This window comes from Grammomys surdaster, unplaced genomic scaffold (genome assembly GCF_004785775.1).
Source record: "Grammomys surdaster isolate TR1022 unplaced genomic scaffold, NIH_TR_1.0 183, whole genome shotgun sequence".
Classification (NCBI taxonomy): Eukaryota; Metazoa; Chordata; class Mammalia; order Rodentia; family Muridae; genus Grammomys; species Grammomys surdaster.
Window position 1 is genome coordinate 832,839 of NW_021604628.1, and position 15,084 is coordinate 847,922.

Genomic DNA, 15,084 nt, shown 5'->3' on the forward strand with positions numbered 1-15,084 from the left:
CTTCCTTCCTTCCTTCCTTCCTTCCTTCCTTCCTTCCTTCCTTCCTTCCTTCTCTCCTTCTTTCCTTTGGTTTGTTTTGAGATGGGTCTTATTATGTGTCTCTGGCTGTCTTGGAACTTACTATGTAGACAAGACTGGCCTTGAACTCACAGAGATCCACCTGCCTCAGCCTCCTGAGCACTGGGATTAAACATGTACACCACTCTACTCGGCTTCCATTCGTTTCTGAGAGCTGTGCTATGGAGTGAGCTCTTGCATGCTGCACTGCTTACAGTAGAACACTCTTCTCTCCCACGTCTGCAGACTAGGAGGCTCACCCAGGTTGTCAGCAGGGCTGCATGCTCTCTATGAAGGCTGTTGGGAAGGACTCCCCTTCCCCCTTCCGTAATGTCTGATGGCTCACTGACAGTCCTTGATACTGCACGCCTCTGGTGGTAGTGCGTCTCTCCCTAGTTTCTGCCTTTGCCTTCCTGTATCTGCGTCAGCATTTCCCTATTAGGAGGATGTCAGTCATTGGATTAGGACTTATGCCTCTTTAGTGTTCTCTCAGTCAAACGTAATTATATCTGCAGATTCTGTTTCCAAATAAAAGTCTTCCCCAGTTTATAGGTGTCAGGAATTTTGGAGGAGGATGCAGTTTTCAACCCAGACACTAGCTGACTTACATTTTGCGTGCCCTGTGAGATCAGTGGTAAACTGGACTGAATCTTTGTAACAGATTGTTGACTAAAAGGATGCGATGCTTCCTTGGTAGGTGTTAGGAAGTGATCTTCACTTACTAGTGGTAGGCTCATAGGAGGACAGTTACACATTAGCTAATCTAGTGAGGATGGGCAGAGAGAAGTGTGACAGGCAGCTTTGCTGCAGCGGTGATCTAGAATGGACAGACTCATGACCTTGCGTGTGGGGGTATGGGTGCCTTCAAGGTCTCAGTGATAAGCACTGTCAAGTATGTCTGGTTCCTGCTGGGTGGGAGGCTGACACTAGAGAGCTCACTCAGCTGGTGAGCTTGAGACGAGCCTGAGCAATGTAGTAGGACCTGTTAAAAACTACTAAAAAAGTTTGACTGGATTTCAGAGTAGAAGAGAAAGTCTGTATGTGGCCAGGGTCACTAAACGGAAAGGAAAAAAAAACAAATACCATGCTAGTGCATGGGTCCTCTGGGGTGTGGAGAAGCCTGTGAGGGACAGCAGCAGGTGTGTCTAGGGAGTGTCTAGTGCTAAGTGGATCTTTGGACATGTCCTGCCAGTGACATTTTTGAAAAGATGAAAGGGCAGGTCCCAGATGAGAATTATATAGCTTATATAATTTTGGCTCCTTTAAGGAAACTGGTCTAATTGACATTTTAAACTTCTTTTTGTTTGTTTTGTTTTTTCAAAACGGGATTTCTCTGTGTAGCCCTGGCTGTCCTAGAACTCACTCTGTGGACCAGGCTGGTCTTGAACTCTCAGAGATACGATTGCCTCTGCCTCGAAAATGCTTGGATCAAAGGTGTCATGCCCGGCTGACATTTTAAACTTTGAAAAAATGTGACTGTGAAGTGTGATTACCAGCCTGGCACAATCCCTTAATTTTACAAAATAGCTTTCACCTTTTCTGGAAGTAGCTTCATGACTCAATTAGGATTGACTGTGGCTGGGAGTGGAGATTGGCTGGCCAGTTTCTCATGTGTCTGACAATAGACCAGGTGGTTCCTTTCAGTTGCAGAAATTGAGGCAGGAGGCAGAGGCAAACCCTCAGATGTACATACTTCCAGGTTAATTTAGCAGCCTTACAGGGACACGAGTCAGGACAAGAGTCAACCTGACTACTCAGTGGTTCTTGCTCACTCTTCCATGCCTGGCGGTGGAGCAAACGCTTAGTACATGACTGGACAGGATTGAGAAAAGGTCATAGTGTCAACTTCCTAAGAACCTTAAAGTGTTGATGTCGGCTGTGTTCCTCTTCGGTGTGTCCTGGACAGTGTGCTTGGACAAGTTTGCCGTCTTGTTGGAAGCTCTGTCTCCTGAGGTGCACGTGCAGCTTTCCTCTCCAGGTTGGTGAGTTCCAGCAGGGTGCCTCCACTTGGGTCCAGCTGCCTCTACCTGCACACACTGTTCTTCTAGATGACTGAGAAATACCCTTTGGGGACAATCAGACAGCAGAAGAATAGTAGTGACTTCCTGTCTGGACCTTGTGTCTTCTCTCTGTGGTTGATTGATGTGATGCTTCCTTAGCAGAACTATTCAATCAGTTTGATTGTTCTTCATTATTCACAAGGTAGATACATTCCAGGTCAGCAGCTTGACATTCATCCAGGGAAAAGAAGGCAGGGGTGTTAATCGTGGGCACCCTGGCATCCTGCTCTCCCAGGGGCTCTCAGGAGTTTTAAAGCATTTCCACATGTAAATAAACTCTCTGGAACTTAGAGTCAAATAATCTTTTTGAAGTAAAAAGAGGTAGAGGACGGCATCTTGTTCTTATTAGTTGTTTCTTACAGGAAAACTGGTCCTAAGACAATTCCCCTTTCTTTTTAGCTGTGTTGTGGTGTGGGCTCGTGGTCCTCTTGTAGCGGATTGGTTCAGAAGGTGCAGAGCTCCTTCACCACATGAAAAGCACCTTCCCCTCTACGAGGTCTAATTCTTCCCTAAATAGGCTTTTGCCCCGATACACCATCGCTTTCCTGTCAGTCCAGATTCATGACCTTAATCAAAACCTCCCTTCGGTGTCTGTTTCAATTGCTGTAATGAGTTACTGTTTGTTTGGCATGAAGGAGAAATGGCATCTTTAAGCAAGAATGAGTGTATTCCCCAGCAGTTGTTAGGTAGGATGTGATGTTTATTAAAATTCATAATTTATTCTGTCTGTGCACACTGCTCACCTTGGCCACGATTGTTGGAGCGCTCTCCTGCGGTATCACTTTAATTTTTAACTCGGGCAGGCTTGTCCTATGGTTCTGTTGCCCTGTGCTCAGTTTTGCCAATAGCTGGGGAACCTGTTCCTGTATGAAGTCAGCCTTTAAATGACTTAGGGATGATTTCTATCAGGTAGGGCAGAAATCCTAAATGAAAGTCCTAAATAACATTTGGGGCTTTGTGATCGATCATAGAAAGGGACGCTCCTTGGGATGTAAAAAGGGATGTCACCCAGCTTTGACAAGTTCTTAATGAAACTAATGGTTTTAATAGACCGCCTGATTAGCCTGTTAACGTAGCTCCTCGTGACTAACTTCTCTCAGTGTTCTTACTGGTCTTAGGAAACAAAGCCCGCCTTCAGGTCTCCTGGGGCCATGACAGTTCTCCAATTTCTCTGAAAAATTAGTAGTGGCTGCTGCCGTCTTTGGACATTAGGGGCAATCTAGGAAATGTTCTCCTAAGTCACAGCAAGCAAGGACCTGGCTTTATGTGTGAACAGGACAGAGAGACAGAGAGAGAGAGAGACAGAGAGAGAGAGAGAGAGAGAGAGAGAGAGAGAGAGCGAGCGAGCGAGATCAGGCTTCTTAGCCTTTCAGATGTTTCTTTGTGTCACAAGGTGTTTCGGGACTTTGAGCCGCCAGTGTCCTCTCTGAGTAGACATGTGGTGTATGCACTGTAGGTAGAGCATGGGAGGGGACATGCAGTGGACAGATCTCTGGGCCAGTCTCATGCAGGCGCTCTCTAGCTAGTCCAGCACTGATTTGCCTAATAAGTTTTCCACCCAAATTTGTCTTTTCCTGTCTTTTTTTTTTTTGCCCAAAGATGTTATGAAAAGAAAAGATGACTTTCTCTCAGGGAACTAAGGTTCTCACGAACCTGCACTTCTGGCAGTGGGGTGTGTGCCACAGCACTGTCACTATTGGATCCTCGAGAAGGCTAACATCTGGATGACTGCTAACAGCTGGATGCCTCCCTTGAGAGATTTTTATACAGTTTTCTGATGTTTTCAGGGTAGGCCTGTGCATGTCCACAAGGCTAGTAAAAGGATTAAGAGCTGCACCATTGCAGATTCTAACGGGCCCTGTAGCAGTCGATTTCCCAGGAGTGCCATGGGGCATGCTCCCCACCCTGCTGTGGGTACTGAGCAGTGCCTGGTAGAGGAATGGAGGCAGCTGAGAAGGGAACCTGCCCTTGACACAGCACTCCTCAGCATTGGGCGGTCTGCTGCCGAGCTTTCTCATCCATATGGTGGTGATGGATTGCAGCCTGAGGAGCCTAGAACCTCTCAGGAGGCCTGCCCCCCCACCCCCCAACGCTGTCTGGTGATGGGTCCTGTGGAAAGTAATCAGTCTCTTCTCAGAGCTTGGAATGGTAATCCTTTAGAGCCCTGTAGGCTTTTTTTCTCCCTAATTTTTGCAGGACAGTATAAAATGGAAAATAAATATCACTTCACCTCTCTGTTTCCATGGTTACTTATTGTTAATGTGCTGGCTCTCTCTCTCCTGAGTAGCACTCTCTGCCACTGTGACTTGTGCTACAATGGTGAATATAAGCAAGATACTGCCTTGTTAAGAAAATTAGGCAGCCATCTTAATAGGAACGGGCAGATTTCATGACTCTTAAACTAAAATGTCTCCTTACTGTAGGATCAGTACAGAAAACAGTTCTGAGTATATTTTGAATGTGCTTTGAATGTTGTGGGGTTTTTTTTGTTTTGTTTTGTTTTTTTTGTCCATGCATTTTACTGGTCTTTTCTTTCTTCGGCAAAATGTACTATTCTTTAACAGGTTCTGAAACAAAAGAGTTGTCTATCTAGACAAGCAATATTTTGTATTTTAAATAAGCACTAAGACTCCGATCCAGGCCCTTGTATGTGGTAAGCACTGCTCTAACATGGTGCTATATTAGAGCCCCAGTTGTCTGATAAGTAAACAAGACCAGCATTGTGAGCTCTCATGTCTCTTGTTTCCTCTAGGGTCCCCCCAAGCCCCTCGAGACAGGCTTTCTCTGTGTAGTCCTGGCTGTCCTGGAACTTGATCTGTAGACCAGGCTGGCCTCGAACTCAAGAGACCTGCCTGCCTCTGCCTCTTGAGTGCCGGGATTAAAGACATGGACCACTACCTCGTGGGCTAGATTTTAAATGAAATTTCTTTATAATTTTTTTTACATGTATTTACTTTTTGTTGTGTGGTGGTGTATTAGTTGGGGGCTTGTATAAGTGGCATGTGGAGGACAAAGGACAGTTAGTGGGTGCTGTTCCTCCCCTCCCGCTGGGGTTCTAGTGCTGGAACTCAGGATCTCAGGGTCTGGCAAGCACCTCTACTTGCTGAGCCATCTTCTTGGCCTCTGATGTCTCTCTCCTATTTCAGACTTGTGGTGGGGCGAGGCATCGTTTGAGGAAGGCCAAGTGCTTTGTATGGTGTGTTCCGTCCTTGCCTTTTGAGGCCTCGACATCTGGCACTTCCTGTACCAGGAAATAACTTGAGGCATATTGTCTTAGTTAGGTTTTTACTCCTGTGAACAAACACCATGACCAAGGCAACTCTTATAAGGACAACATTTAGTTGGGGCTGGCTTAAAGGTTCAGAGGTTCAGTCCATTATCACCAAGGCAGGAACACGGCAGCATCCAGGCAGGCATGGTGCAGGAGGAGCTGAGAGTTCTACTTCTTCATCTGAAGGCTGCTAGCAGAATACCGGCTTCCGGCAGCTAGGATGAGGGTCTTAAGTCCACACCCACAGTGACACACCTACTCCAATAAGGCCACACCTTCTAATAGTGTCACTCCCTGGCCCAAGCATATACAAACCATCATACGTATACTTAGTAGGGGCTCAAAAAAGGCACCAGCTGGCTGATTTAAGTCATCTCCACTAAGTGAAGGTTCCCCCTGAGTGTGGAGACACAGCAATGGCTGTGACAGAGTTCCTGCTCTGTATGAGTAATCCTGAGCCGCGTGTAGCGTGTGGCAAGGAAGCGGCTGCCCCGCTGATGGAGGGATGACTTAGTACTGGACGCAGTGGACAGGAGAGTCAGGAAGGCATGGTGGGAAAGACACAGGGGTGAGTCTCAGCTGCAGAGGGGTGACATTGGTAAGCCTGAGAATCATAAGTGAGCTTCACGTTGTAGTCTGAGCACCTTGGTTCAGTACAGAGCTGTGTAGTGGAGTCTTTGCTCTGAACTCCCTACAGCACCAGTGCCCCGGCCCCACCCACCCCTCCTAGGGAGACAGGCTCTCCATGTGTAGCTCCGACTCAGCCTGAGTTGGAAATGTCCCTGCCTTAGCCTCCAGGGTGTTGGGATCGTGGGCACATGCCACCGTGCCTAGCTTTGGCTCAGCACCCTACGTTTTTCGCCAAGGGAATTATGCCACATTGCTAAGCTCATTTAAAAATATCCTATATTTTGCTAAGTAATATATATTTATGTGGTTCTTGTACATTTGAAAGGCATAAGACGCTATGGGCAGGAGAGATTGCTGAGGCGGCTCACAAAGGCCTAGAGCTCTTGCTCATGGGGACCCAACCCCGTGTCTGGACTCCGAGAGCCCTGCACTCTTGTGTGCATGTGTGCTCACATTGCTTGCTTTGTTTTTGTTTTCTTTCGAGAAAGGTTTCTCTGTAGCCCTGGCTGTGCTAGAAATTGTAGACCAGGCTGTCCTTGAACTCAGAGATCCGCCTGAGTTGCTTTGGGTCACAATATCCCAGCAGCAGAAAAGCAAACTAGAACAGAACTTGGCGCCAGGATCACAGGGTGTTGCTGTAACTGACCTGACCATGTTGTCTTGGGAGGATTGTGGGAGGAGCTTGGCACATTGGGAGGATTGTGGGAGGAGCTTGGCACATTGGGAGGATTGTGGGAGGGGCTTGGCACATTGGGCAGATTGTGGGAGGAGCTTGGCACGTTGGGCTGGAGACCGCCTGAGTGTTGAGAGCCTGTTGAGCTGTGTGAGAACTTGGAAGATAAGGCTGCGAGCAGGGCCGACAGCGGAGGCCCGCCTTGGGAAGTTGCAGAGGGACGTTTGAGAGCTCCTTAAACTCTCTGGGGAATTGGTTGTGTTTGTGAGATGTGAGTTAGGAATCTGTAGCTGTGGTTACATGTGACTGATGATCAGCTGTGACCAAGAAGGGGTCAGCACCGCTGGAGTGGAACTGCTTTGCTTGGGACAGTGGATGCTGAGTAGCTGGAGCTGAGAACCAGCTGTGATTGACAGGAGACCAGCATCACTGAGGGGAAGGCTTCTGGGAGTTATTTCCTCAGGGTCAGCACACAGAGGCTGTGGCCGAGGATACAATTCCTTTTGGCTTTGATAATATGTAGGCTTCTTCCATGTGGTCCTGTTTTGTTGTTGTTGTTTTTCTATTTTATGTGCATTGGTATTTTGCCAGGGATTTGCCATGTGGGTGCTGGGATTTGAACTTGGGTCCTCTCTCTGGAAGAGCAGTCAGTGCCCTTGACTACTGAGCGGACTACTGAGCCATCTCTCTAGCCCATGGTCCTGGTTTTAAGGGCATGAAAGGGTCATAGAGAGCAGCGGAGGTTTGGCACTTTTGAGAGGCCAGGAGAGGCCATTGGAGACACCAGTACAATGGGATGACTTCCATAGGTCAGCAGCAGCTGTGGTCCTGGGCCTCTGAGACATGCTGCATGTGCTAGTCTTTCTTTTCTCATTTGTCCCTGAAATAATGTTAATTTGAGTATCACAATTTAAAACATATTATAACTTTAAAAGCCTCAGAGCTTTTAAATGGCAGAGCTGGAGAAACAGAGCCGGCTAGGCCCTTTGGAATGCAGAGGATCATGTGCGGGTCCCAGACAGGAGAGGTGGAGGGTTTTTTTTTTTTTTTTTTTTTGGTTTTTGAGACAGTTTTTCTCTGTGTAGCCCTGACTGTGTTGGAATCAGCTCTGTAGGTGGCCTCAGACTCACAGAGATCCACCTGCCTTAGCCTCCTGAGATCAGAATCATGTGCCACCATGCTGGGCCCAAATTGAAATTAGTTTTTAAAAGATTTATTTATTTATTTATTTATTTATTTATTTATTTTATATGCGTACACTAACGCTGTCTTCAGGCACACCAGAAGAGCATCAGATCCCATTACAGATGGTTGTGAGCCACCATGTGGTTGCTGGGAATTGAACTCAGGAGCTCTGGAAGAGCAGTCAGTGCTCTTAAGTGCTGAGCCATCTCTCCAGCCTCTAGACTGCACTTTTAAAGTGTTGAATTTTTTTTAAGACTGTGAGGCTTTTAAAGTTATAATATGTTTTAAATTGTGATACTCAAATTAACATTATTTCAGGGACAAATGAGAAAAGAAAGACTAGTTGAATAGCAATGTGTCGTGCGTCAAACTGACAAGTGCTAAGTTGTGACGAGCTAGGGTCATCTGGAAAGAAAGAGCTCTGAGAAAACACCTCCATCACATTGGCCTGTAGGTCATTTTCTTGATTAATGGTTAACGCAGGAGAATGCAGCCCAGAGTGGGTGGTGCCATCCTTGGGCAGGTAGTCTTGAGCTGTATAAGAAAGCAGACTGAGCAAGCCACGGAGAGCAAGTCAGTAAGCAGCACCCCTCCGTACATAGTCTCTGCTTCAGCTCCTGCCTCCAGGTCCCTCCCTGGGTTCCTGCTCTGACTTCCTTGAAGAACAGTGAACTTTAAGATGAAACCAATCCCTTCCTCCTAGGTTGTTTTTGGTCATATTACAGTAGAATTCCTGACTAGAAACTGCTTTGGATGAAGTAGCCTTCAGGTAAATAGGTTTATCAAGCACATGACAGAGGGAATGTGCGCACCCAAGTGAGTGCCCAGTCTGGAGAGCATCCCACCTTGCTGGAGGAGCAGCTTCCCTCCTTCCTGGCTGCTGCTGAGTTAGGTGTTATGTGGAGCCCTCCGACAAGGTTGATGATATGGAGAGGGTGGTGTGGCCTGCTCACACCCCAGCGCCTCCTGTAGCATTCACTCTGTCTCTGCCACTGCCTGCTCAGTCGGCGGTCCTGTTGGAGTTTGTCTTCATCCCTAGCCTTCCTTTCCTCTTTTTCCTTCTGTCTCCCCATGTCTCTCCCCTTTCCTCTTTCCTCTTTTTCTCTTCCTGTAGCCAGCTTCAGTGAAGGCCTACTCTCTTGTGTCTCAGTTTGAAGGACTGTGACTGCAAGGAGAACTAACTAAGAGCTTAGGCAGTCAGGATTGAGAAATTTGGGTGGGAAAGATGGCTCAGAGGTGAAGGTGCTTCCTGCCAAGTCTGAAGACTTGATCCAGCCTCTGAATCTGTCCAGTAGAAAGAAAGAGCCAACTCTCAAAAGTGTCTCTGACTCCACACATAGTCACTCTCCAGGAACTTCTGCAGACAGACGGGTAAGTGGGATAAAATGAAAGGATGATTTTTTAAAAGAAATAGCTGGGCTGGAGAGATGGCTCAGTGGTTAAGAGCACTGACTGCACTTCCAGAGGTCCTGAGTTCAAATCCCAGCAACCACATGGTGGCTCACAGCCATCTGTAATGAGATCTGATGCCCTCTTCTGGTGTGTCTGAAGACAGCTACAGTGTATTCATATATAATAAATAAATCTTTAAAAAAAAAAAAAAAAAAAAAAGAAAGAAATAGCTGTTAATTACTGAGCGTTACTGGAAACACCAGCGCTGCCACTGTACACGTTGCAGTGATAGTGTGCTTTCTTCTGTATTGTTTAGTTTTCAAGCACCCAGGTGAGGCAAGTTCTATCATCGCAGTCTGATAGTAGATAGAACTGAAGGCTTGGTGAGGAAATGGTTATGTGTGCATTCCTGCCCTGTGGTATGGTTCATGTCATCAGGATCGTTGATGACAGCCACATATACAGCTGCAAGAGGAGAGACATCACTGTGACCTCCATGAGTGCAGGACCCATGCTAGACAGAGGCAGGGCACGTGGAGTGCGGGTGTACGAGGCAGTCCTGTAATCCAGACCTGCCCAGCTAACGCGTCTCTTCTTCTTTCCCAGCATCTACCACAAGCCTCAGTGGATCTGACAGTGAGACGGAGGGGAGGCAGCCCTGCTCTGATGCTTTCAAAGATGCCTTCCCAGCAGACTCCCTTGTGGAGGGAACATCTTCTCGATATTCCATGTATAACAGTGTTTCCCAGAAGCTTATGGTATGTCTCAGCTTAGAATGAATGTCTAAAGCTGCCTAGAAGAGAGAGAGACAGAAAGAAGGCCAGGATGTACTGGTGTTGGGGGGTCAACTCACTCTGTAGACCAGGCTGGTCTCAGACTCCCAGAGATCTGCCTGCCTCTGCCTCCTAAATGCTGGGATTAAAGGTATATGCCACCACCGCCCGGTGTTTGGCTGTAGAAACTCTGTAGAGGAAAAGCAGCCTCCTCTCAGTAGACATGTCTGTCATGTTGGACTCAACCATGAAAAGTGCCAGTCTGTGCTGTCCTGCAGAACTGGGTCATAGCTGAGTGCCCTCACTAATTGTTGAGCATCGTAAGTATGTGGCAGTCTTCCCTAGACTGGGTGCCTGTCAGCGCTTGTGGAGGCTTCCTGCTGCCTTTGCTCTACTGAGTACCCTCAAAGGAGAGAACTCGATGCCTTTTGATTCTGAGGTGCTGCAAGCAGGCAGCTTGGTCTCTTTCCATGGAAGGCCCAACTCTTTCTCGGCTTTCATACCCACTCACAGGCACCAAGATGAGGCGGGAGACTGCTGACTTTCCTCAGTAAAATCTAGTGGCTGTGTAAAGTTTAGAGACGGCCACATTTGCCTCCTGTCCAGCTTCGGCATCTCATGGTTGGCTCCTGTAATTTTGTTGGATTAGATTAAGAGTGAGGCGCACCCTGCTGAAGTCATGGGTCAGGGTCTAACCTGAAGCCTGTAAACTCTGGGCACGTGGACCATGGGAGCTCAGGACTGAGACCCCGGAGAGGGGTGTGGCTGCTACAGAGTCTGCCCGTTCCTAAGCTTCAGTAGCAGCTTTCAGATAGTGGAGGCTCCCACCCTCCGGAAGGAGTTAGTTCTTGGCATTGAAGTTCCTCAGTTGGGTAAGACTCGTGGGATTTGGGATTTGGGTCCCTGGTCATTGAGGTCTTACCTTTGTCTAGTGACTCTGGGGTCTAGTGTGCATGTATTTTTGCCTTTAAAAAGCCACTAAAAAGGCATTTCTGTGCCATGCCTCCACATGTCCTCCCTCTCTGTCTTACATGACGTGAACTTTCAAGTTACTCTCCTAACTGACTGGGTTCCTGTGAGCCTTCATTGTCCTAGTCTGAAGGCCTCATGCCTGGGCAAAGGGTAAGAGAGGAGCTACTGCTTGAAGCTGCCGTGTCCTAAATTAGGCTCTCTACCAGCTCTACTCTGCATTTCCTGTTCACTTAATCAGACAGGATGGCTGCAAACGCCCAGTGAGATTCATTGAGTATTCTTGGTGCTTTTAATTCCAGCACTACAGTCATTTATCTAACTGAGGTTGCCCTAGACTCTCAGAACAGACACTGCCCACAGTGGGTTAGGTATGCTTCTTGCCGTTGTTAGGCTAACAAGCAGACTGTAGGCCTCAATCATTGATATTTCTCAGGGTTTATCAGCATGTATGGCCTGTGGTAGGGACTAAATAAATGTCTGTTGACTGAATTAACTGTGCTTTGTTCTTTTTTCAGGCCAAGATGGGCTTCAGAGAAGGCGAGGGATTGGGGAAATACAGCCAGGGTCGGAAGGACATCGTGGAGACCTCCAGTCAGAAAGGTCGACGTGGTTTGGGTCTGACACTGCAGGGCTTCGATCAGGAGCTGAATGTGGACTGGCGAGATGAGCCGGAGGTAACTGGTGAGGGTGGGAAACAGGAAAGCTGCTGGTGTTCTGGAATGGGTAGCTCTCTGAAACCAGAGTTTAACAGATTAGAACCCGCGGGAGGCAGTTTGAGGAGGGTCTTATGTCAACTTAACACTAGGTAGAGTCATTTTAGACGAGAGAACTCAATGAGAAAATGTCCTGAGTGGATGGGGCAAGCCTGTGGTGCATTATTTGATGGATCGTTGATGGGGGGGGGCACAGCTTACTGTGGGAGACGCCACCCCTGGACTGGTGTTCCTGGGTTCTGTAAGAACACAGGCTATACCCAGGCAGTAATGCTGGTGCACACCTTTAATCCCAGCACTCGGGAAGGAGAGGCGGGCAGTCTGTAAGTTTGTAGCCTGCCCAGTCTACACTGTCAGTTGCAGGACAGCCAAGGCTACACAGAGAAACCCTGTCCCAAAAACAAGCAAAAAAAGAAAGCAGGCTGAGCAAGCAGCACCCTCCATGGCCTCTGCATCAGCTCTGCCTCCAGGTTCCTGCCCTGTGTGTGCTCCTGGCCTGATTCCTTCAGAGGTGGACTGTGATGTGGAAGTGTAAGCCGAGTCAGCACTTTGCTTCTCAATTGTGTCTTGGTCATGGTGTTTCATCACAGCAGTAGAAACCCTGGCTGAGACAGACAAGAACCTTGGAGCAGCATGCAGAGGCGGCGGCTTGTTCTGCTTTTCTAGGACTAAGGCTAGGAGACAGAGTATGGTTGAGGGAGACTGGCTACACAGAGCCCTTTCCAGGCTAAGTGGGATGTTGCTCGTAGCCCTCACAAGCTAGGAGCTCTCTCTGCTAGCAGGGCTGGGCAGGCAGGTGAGCACTCCTTGCCCCACTGTGTGCAGGACAGGGTAGGAGCCTCTGAGACTCTGTCCTCACAGAGGTCAGCAGGTCCTGAGCAGGTGTTTGCTTGTGTGCTGCTCTCCTGCTGGGCGGGTGGCTTAATTGTTTATTACCTGATTGTATTTATTGAGACAAACTTGTGCAGGGTTGAGAATCAAACTTCAAATCTTACACATTCCAGGAAAGCACTTACCACCAAGCCATATCTCCAGGCTGAAGTGAGGCTTTTTCTTTGTTATGTACAATAGTGTTGAAGTTTTGCCTGTTTTTACCTTATTCCTCAAGGATTTGAAGTGTCAAGGTATGATAAAAGCACTTGAAGACGGCAGTAATCTGAGCGCTATGGTGTTGAGGTTAGGGACCAGCACAGGTGTCTGACCACAGCATGGTGGCTGTAGTTAGGAAGCAGTGGCTCTGGGTGCTGGGAAACTGCTGTGCTACTTGCCTCTGTGACATCTCAGGGAAAGGAGGCCACAGGGCTGTGTATGGAGAAAATTTACTGAATTTTTTTTTTTCCATTCTTACTGGCCCTACCTAACAGCTTTGTGGTGGACCTGCTCTGTTGCCTCCTAGCTGTGCATGCAACTGTGGAACTGGGTAAAGATTTATGGCTGCAAGCCTCCTGTGGCCTTAGAAAGACCGAGTGTTTTTCTTATCTTCTTTTGTGTGGAACAAGTTGGTAGTGGCTCTGATCCTTTCATGGGGCAGAACGTGAATACACTTGATTAAATTTGAAGTATGAAAGTCAGTTGTAAAAATCGCTTTTTAAGGAGATAGTCTATAAAGAAATCCCTTTTTTGTGATGAAGCTGTTGCAGTTGCCATTGACCATGATTGACTTTTCTCAGCTGCTGGTAAATTAAGAAGGCCTTGGCTGCAGAGTCAGTTGGTAGCCGCTGCCTTAAGACAAATGTGACTGGTTGGGCCCCAGCACGGAGAGTGCTTAGGGGCTCCTGGAGCCCACATGTTCAAGGTTTGACATCTCAGGCAAATCCATGCCCTGGGTAGTCTTAATGTACAGGCTTCCAGAAGGAGATTGCTTCTGTTTTTACTCAACAAAGGGATGTCCGGTGTGTGTCTGGCTTTCTTGTCATGTACAGTGTATAGTTTGCATTTGTGCTTAAAGGTGTGAATTTGACCGGGAGAAGAAACCATACCTCACTACCAGATCCATGCGTAAAGGCTGCAGTGATTTCCCTTTTTAACTTTTCTGTCTTGATAGTGGCTGCCTTGCCCCAAGACCTTACATTGTGATACCATTTTATGCCTTTCAGAGCATGTAATATTACCTTTAATCTCATTGCCTCAATTCTCAATGGTAACTCTTGCTTGTGAAGCAGTCTTCTCAGCTGCCACACAGGTTAGCTACTGGGTTGGGATCCTCAGTGTTCTAGTCCTGGACTCACTGGACAGTTATTCAGAGAGTGACTCATATTCGGTCTCCACCTCTGACCAACGTCAACTGTGTGCTATAAAGGGCATCATTCTTGAAAAGCTCTGCAAGGAGTGTCAGTGTAGGGCCAGCTAAGAACCCTGCTCAGGTCTGTGCAGTAAAGTACCCGAAAGCTAAGAGGAAACAGCCATTAGAGATGATCTGCTCTCCTGGGGTCAGTGCTGGGGGCGGGGGGAGACAGTCTGCTGGTTTCTGGGTTATTTTGTGAACAAAGGCTCTAGGACAGTTGTATTTATGTGACACTGCCTAGTTGCTTCTCTGTCCTCAGTCTCTTAAACACCTTAAGCCAAGGACTTTTACTACACTCTGCAGTTGAGTGTTTACACACAACAGGCAGTCGTTAAGTAACACTGACACAGATGAGAGAAACCCTGATGATCCAGAGACTTTCTAAAGGACTTGAAGCAGAGTTTGAGCTGTGCTTCAGAGTTCTAGCTTTGATTGCTCATGTCTGGCCACTTGTATTTCACATCACCAACTTAGGCCCTTCTGAGCCTGTCTGAGTCCCTCTGCACTGTTTTGGGGAAAACCCTGGTGAGTTGGCAGAATCCTAAAGGCCTGTCTTATCTCACTTGTCTGCCTCTCTTTTTGTTTGTAGCCCAATGCCTGTGAGCAGGTGTCCTGGTTTCCAGAATGTACCACTGAAATTCCTGACTCTCAGGAAATGAGTGACTGGATGGTCGTGGGAAAGGTAGGGTTTCTTGAAGATGTCCCCATCTCTCCCTTGCTTTTCTTCCCTTGAGTCTGGTGTGTGCTTACTGCAGTTAGAGAAATGTGGAGACCGTGTCACGAGTGTGTCCCAGGAGGTGTGGCATGAAACCTGGAAAGTAGAAACAGTTACCCCGCCTTCCCTCTCTGGGCACCTTAGGAGTCACCTGTGCTGTGTCTGTGCGGTCTCTGCTCACTGCCAGGCCTTGTTCCAGGAGGAAAGGACAGTGTTCTGTCCTCAGAGTGACCAGGACATTGTCAGCAAAGGCACTCGCTTACTGTCATTCTAGAAAACGGAAAGTGACCGGAGTGGTCACCACTCAATGTGGTCTCCAGGGGTAGGGTGACCTCAGGAGTGCCCCAGGGTTACAGCTG

At 47.8% G+C, this 15,084-nt stretch overlaps 1 protein-coding gene across 1 annotated transcript in view; it reads left to right on the plus strand.

Moving 5' to 3' along the window:
- Cmtr1 (cap methyltransferase 1) overlaps positions 1 to 15,084 on the plus strand; it is a 44,456-nt gene that overhangs the window by 3,231 nt on the left and 26,141 nt on the right. The window contains exons 3-5 of the mRNA XM_028767930.1: positions 9,875 to 10,026; positions 11,529 to 11,687; positions 14,600 to 14,692. Coding sequence (XP_028623763.1) covers positions 9,875 to 10,026; positions 11,529 to 11,687; positions 14,600 to 14,692 — 404 coding nt within the window. The remainder of the gene's footprint in view (positions 1 to 9,874; positions 10,027 to 11,528; positions 11,688 to 14,599; positions 14,693 to 15,084) is intronic.